Genomic DNA, 5,139 nt, shown 5'->3' on the forward strand with positions numbered 1-5,139 from the left:
GTTTACAAAGTCTTGTTTACAAATTTAGTATCCCTAGCGTTATGCTTAATTTATATGTGAAGAAAAAAAGAAAAAAAAAAAAATCTATCCGTTGAAAATAATGGAGCCGTTGCTGTAACAAATTATCCGTTGAAATCATGTATTTGAAATTAGGAAATATAATGCTAGCTTTTAGGATTCGAAACTGCTAATTAATGCGAAAGGGTTCACATTTATAAACCAAAAATCTAGTTTCCCATGTAAATAACATTCATTCTTCACTGTGAATAAGTAGTCATTTGTACTCGTTTAAAATTGTAGTCATTCTTTTCCTCTATAAATGAGTTTTTTTAGATGAGTAGTTATTCTTTCTAAGACGTATTACAGTTTGATATGTATACAACTCTCAGTTGGTATAACAAGTAAATGTCTCGCATTATCACAAACCTAATACATATATTTGTAGTGTGAAGCAATTTATGCACACTCGTTTTTCTACTTCTCGAATACTCTCTTTATTTCTAACTTAATTCTACTGTGATTTATACAATACAAGATTTTAAAAATGCACAGAATTCACTTTCCTATATGAAATTGAGCTATATGACTATGACTATAACTGAGAAAATATATATTGAACAACAATAAGCCACTCTTTAGTTACTTAGCCCTTACACTAAAAGCTCCTCAAAACAATATTGTTGTAGAGTTACAAACCAACTCTTAATATTTTTTTATCTGACAGTACTGTGGTTTTGAGCTAAAATTTCTTACTTATAAGTATAAAAAATAAAAAATAAAAAAATAAAAAAAAATGATTAAAACGTAGTACTAGTGCCAACTAGCTCTTATTCAGTCACATGTTTCAAATTTCCCTTTTTTCTATTGAATCCAAAAATAAAAGCACAATGGAGCGAAATTTATGGCATAATTTAAGAATCTTTGTGCACAATTTCATGGCAGTAAGCATACTGATCCATTAAGTTAAGTGTATCATCAATCAATAAAATCAAATGACATAAGAATCAATGTATAAAAATCAAATGACAGAAGAATCGATATATAAAAATAAGCATGAACAACAAATCAAATACATAGTATGTCATAATTCATTAATCTCCCAAATGCATGTGCAAAAGCTCAGTGTCAGTGTGCCATGAATTCCATGAACGTATCCTTCCCAATTGCATGTGTGTATCCATTAGCTGATTCATAATTCTGACATCAGGAGTCCTAATGTAAAAAGTTAAAAAAAAAAATTGAACAAAAAGAACAGAAATTAAAAAATAACACTCTTTATTTATAAATCATGGTAAAAACAACATTACCTATTACAAAGTCTCCCTAAATGTCTTTTTTAGCCAGGTCATAAAGCTTTACTATACTTTATGGAGAAAGAAAATAAAACTGGTTTTTCTTACAATACTTATAAGAAATTCTCTCTATTAGCTTATCTAAATAAAAGGTCAACTTCTTGGGCTTTATCACTTTTAAGTCCATTTGGAATGGTAACCCATATTCGGTGAGGATCATGTTATGTGAAACGGTCCATTCCATTTAATATTAGTAAGATGAAGTAAGAAACAAAGAGGTAAGAACCACGAAAAAAAAAGTTTCACCATGGCCTTCTTCCTTGCGGGAAGGCTTCTGTAACCTCATGTCTCGTCCATGGATGCATCATGCACCAGAATTTTGATTAAACTAACTATATATCGTCTAACAAAATAAACAAAGTGTTGGACGGAACCCGTATATAACCCTAGACCTAGGTCGGACTCTCTGTCGAAACTAAAGAAACTCCATAGGTGTTTTCCGGCCTCCAGAGGATCGTTGGGAACACCTTGTCCTTCTATGGATCCGCTTGTGCGTATCACCCATATACTGAAGATGCGTAGGCATGTTCGGAGGATCGTTTCATAAATTCACATATTTTCATCTATTTATGCCTTTGGAACAAGTAGCTGAACAATATGCTTACTTAAACCCGCTGAACAATATGCTTACTTCATTCCGCACTCTTCCTTTTTGCCTTCTGGTACAGAGCTCCGTTAAGAAAGAAAAGTCACCAAAAACACAAGAGAAAGTGTGTTGGCCACAAAAATGCCGTATTGATCGAAAAACAAAGAAATGGCCGGTGTCCCATGAGTTAGAAGATCAACAGAAAGGATCGCATTTTAAAATGACATTACTATATTATCCCCAGGTCTTTGGACCCTGCATGATTATGGAGACAATGCAGTACTATAGCAGAAACCCTGTCGGCGACAATGTGTTCAATCTTCCACCATTATCATGACATAAATGAAGATCAACAAATCGGAAGGAACCATGTTGATGCTGCTCAAGACATTCAGGACTTGCATCAAGCTAATCAATCAATCAATTCAATGCTGTTCACCACATAGCATTCAAACGGACATATATTAACCGAAAACTACTGTACAATATGCAACATGCGTTAACATGCAACACTAAAGAACATATAAATCAGACCATTAAAGATGACGGAGACATTTTCAGAGTTCGGAGAAAAGCTCACAAACCTGCATTGAGAAACCAACATGTACCAAGCAGACCACTCTTCCGTCAACAGTTTCCAGATTCTGCACACCCTGGACATCTCACAAAAGGAGTCTGGACCAAACTTTGATCTCTGTTTACCACAATGACTTAAGAGTATATACTCTGCTTCACAATTTCTCCCAGCCCTAAAAACCATACATGAACAATTTTAAACATCACTGACTGCATTTAAGGAGAGTCGTTTTCAGTTACAAACCTTTTTGTCCTCCAGACAACAACCAACTACAAGACATGCCTAAATTATAATTAAGAGAATTGACCTTAAACTGATACCTAGAAGCAAAGTTCTAAAATACAATGAGATAACTACTAAAAAAGGCTAAGAATGTAAGAGTCGAGCAACATGGGGAATCGGACAAACTTCGTAATACAACAAATCAGTCTCCCTCCTCAAGTCAAAATCTCTGTGCCACAGATGCAATCATTTACAACAACAGAAATGAATCAGTTCTCCTGAGTCCAGATCTTCACCGTCTTGTCATTCCCAAGTGCACCAGAAGCAATTATGTTCTTAGTTGGGTGACATGATACTGATATAACAGTGTCAGTGTGACCTTCCAATTTCTGAACTACCTTCCTGCTTTGCAACTCCCACAAGTACAAACAATTATCTTCAGAACCACTTACAATGTATATCCCATTTGTCACAGAAAATGCGGAAGAAATGCAGAATCTCGAGCTTTTGTGACCGGTGTAAGTCTTTAGACATTTCCCAGTTGAAAAGTTCCAGAGCCTCTGCAGACGCAAGATAGAAATTCCAGATCAGCTGTATGCAATAATTACTTCCAGAAAATGAATTTAGTGCTCAGTTGCTCATGTTCTTCTTCTTTATTTTTTTTGTTTCATAAAAGAAAATGAAGATATGGGAGAGAGGGAAGGCCCGGAAGGGTAGAGAAGAAAGAGATGACATGAGACGGGAATATTTGCCTCCCCATTCCTCGCTCCCTCTCTAAAAAGTAAAAAGGTTAGTGAATGTGCATGTAATAATAACCGCTCCAGTTTATCAAATTGTTTTAACATAGTCAATTGCTCTCCCTATTGTACTTTCATGCATATAAAATCATAACCAAAGGATAAACCCACTTGTTTGTGTTCAAATCATGCACAGGGAACACACCAAAAATTGCAAAAGGAAATGGACAGAAAACCAAAAAGTATTAGAAATGTGGTGAAGCATGTCAAAAAAAAAAAAGGGAGCATTACCAATTTACCACAGGAAATACCCACCCTAAATCAGTTTTCCAAGGAAAATTTATTGAAACTACAATCAAGTTCAAGCTGCATTGTTCAAAAAAGCACGCAAAAAGCAGTAAAGTCCAATCTGTCGGATGCTGAAAGCAATGTGTCGAATGTGGCATCAACAGATAAACCTGGCCGAAAGAACTAGTTCAGCTGTTTCAGAACCAATTATCAGGCATTTCGCCTATAAATAAATAACATCATACGAAAAGGTTGGAAACTTGAGTAAGAACAACGGAATTCATATTTTGTCATGAGTCCCCTCCTAACGTCTACTTTCCACTACCCAATTAACAGAGTTCTAATCAGTACTTAGCCTCCACCACCATGAATTTTGAAGCTCTCAATGAGCATACAAAGCAATTCACATGAAACATGATAATCATAAATTACGAAAAACAAGAAGATATGGGGATTGGGATTTTACCAGAGTGTCATCCAAAGTGCCAACAAGAATGAACTTTCCATTAGGCGCAAACTTAACAAACGAAACCGGAGGATTCTCATCATCAATCAATGTCTTGGTGCAGTGGCCAGTGGAGGCATCCCAGGTCCTGCACAACCCATCGTAGCTGCTCGAAACGATAACCGAGCCATCCCGATTGAAATCAACGGCGGTGACAGGGTCGGAGTGAGCCGGCAAAACCTTCAAGCATGTCCCGGTCTTGACATCCCAAATACGCACCGTTTCGTCGAAGGAACCGGAGACGATCATATTGGACTGAGGGTTGAAGTTGGCGCAGAAGACGTAGTTGGTGTGGCCATGGAGGGTCTTGATGGTTTGGCCGGTGGCGACGTCCCAGAGGCGGAGGGTCTTGTCGTCGGAGGCGGAGACCATGAAGCGAGAGTCGGCGGAGAAGGCGAGATCGGAGACGCCCTGGGAGTGGCCTTCGAAGGTCTGGGCGGCGGAGATGGTGGGAGTGGAGGAGTCATCGGGCAAGGAAAGGGAGTAGGTGCGGATGGTCTTGTCGGCGGAAGCGGAACCGAGGAGGCGGCCGTCGGAGGAGAATTTGACGCCGGAGATGGCGCTCTTGTGGCCCGTTAGGGTTTCGCAGAGGGTGTAGGGTTTGAAGGTCTTGGATGGTTCCTTCGACATTGGCGATTTGATTTGGTTTAGGTTGCTGATTTTGGGGGGTTTGGATTTCCGGGGTTTTAGGATTTTCGGAGGGACTGTGACTGCGAGTGAGAACAGCTCAAGTGCCCGTTTGGATCATTGGAAAATGAGTCCGGACGGATAAGAGCATCTCCAAATAAACCCGTAAAAACTGTTGCAGAGACATATAACAACAAAAAATAAAAATAAAAACTTTCTAAAATTTAGCCTTCAATTTTTATGTG

At 38.1% G+C, this 5,139-nt stretch overlaps 1 protein-coding gene across 1 annotated transcript; it reads right to left on the reverse strand.

The window, feature by feature from the left end:
- Positions 1–2,662: 2,662 nt before the first annotated feature.
- On the reverse strand, positions 2,663–5,030 carry LOC137720381 (COMPASS-like H3K4 histone methylase component WDR5A). Its single transcript, XM_068459447.1, has 2 exons — positions 4,229–5,030; positions 2,663–3,297 (listed from the first exon to the last, which is right to left on the reverse strand). The coding sequence occupies exons 1-2, from the start codon at positions 4,895–4,897 to the stop codon at positions 3,007–3,009; spliced, it is 960 nt and encodes a 319-aa protein (XP_068315548.1). The 5' UTR covers positions 4,898–5,030; the 3' UTR covers positions 2,663–3,006.
- Between the last annotated feature and the right edge of the window lie 109 nt (positions 5,031–5,139).

Source organism: Pyrus communis, chromosome 16 (genome assembly GCF_963583255.1).
Source record: "Pyrus communis chromosome 16, drPyrComm1.1, whole genome shotgun sequence".
NCBI classification, from domain to species: Eukaryota; Viridiplantae; Streptophyta; class Magnoliopsida; order Rosales; family Rosaceae; genus Pyrus; species Pyrus communis.

Bases quoted from the DNA above. Each gene is read 5' to 3' on its own strand.
- LOC137720381 (XM_068459447.1), bottom strand. From the start codon at position 4,897: ATGTCGAAGGAACCATCCAAGACCTTCAAACCCTACACCCTCTGCGAA. The intron at 3,298-4,228 runs GTAAAATCCCAA...TTGCGTCTGCAG, and splicing joins GCACTTTGGATGACACTCTG to AGGCTCTGGAACTTTTCAAC.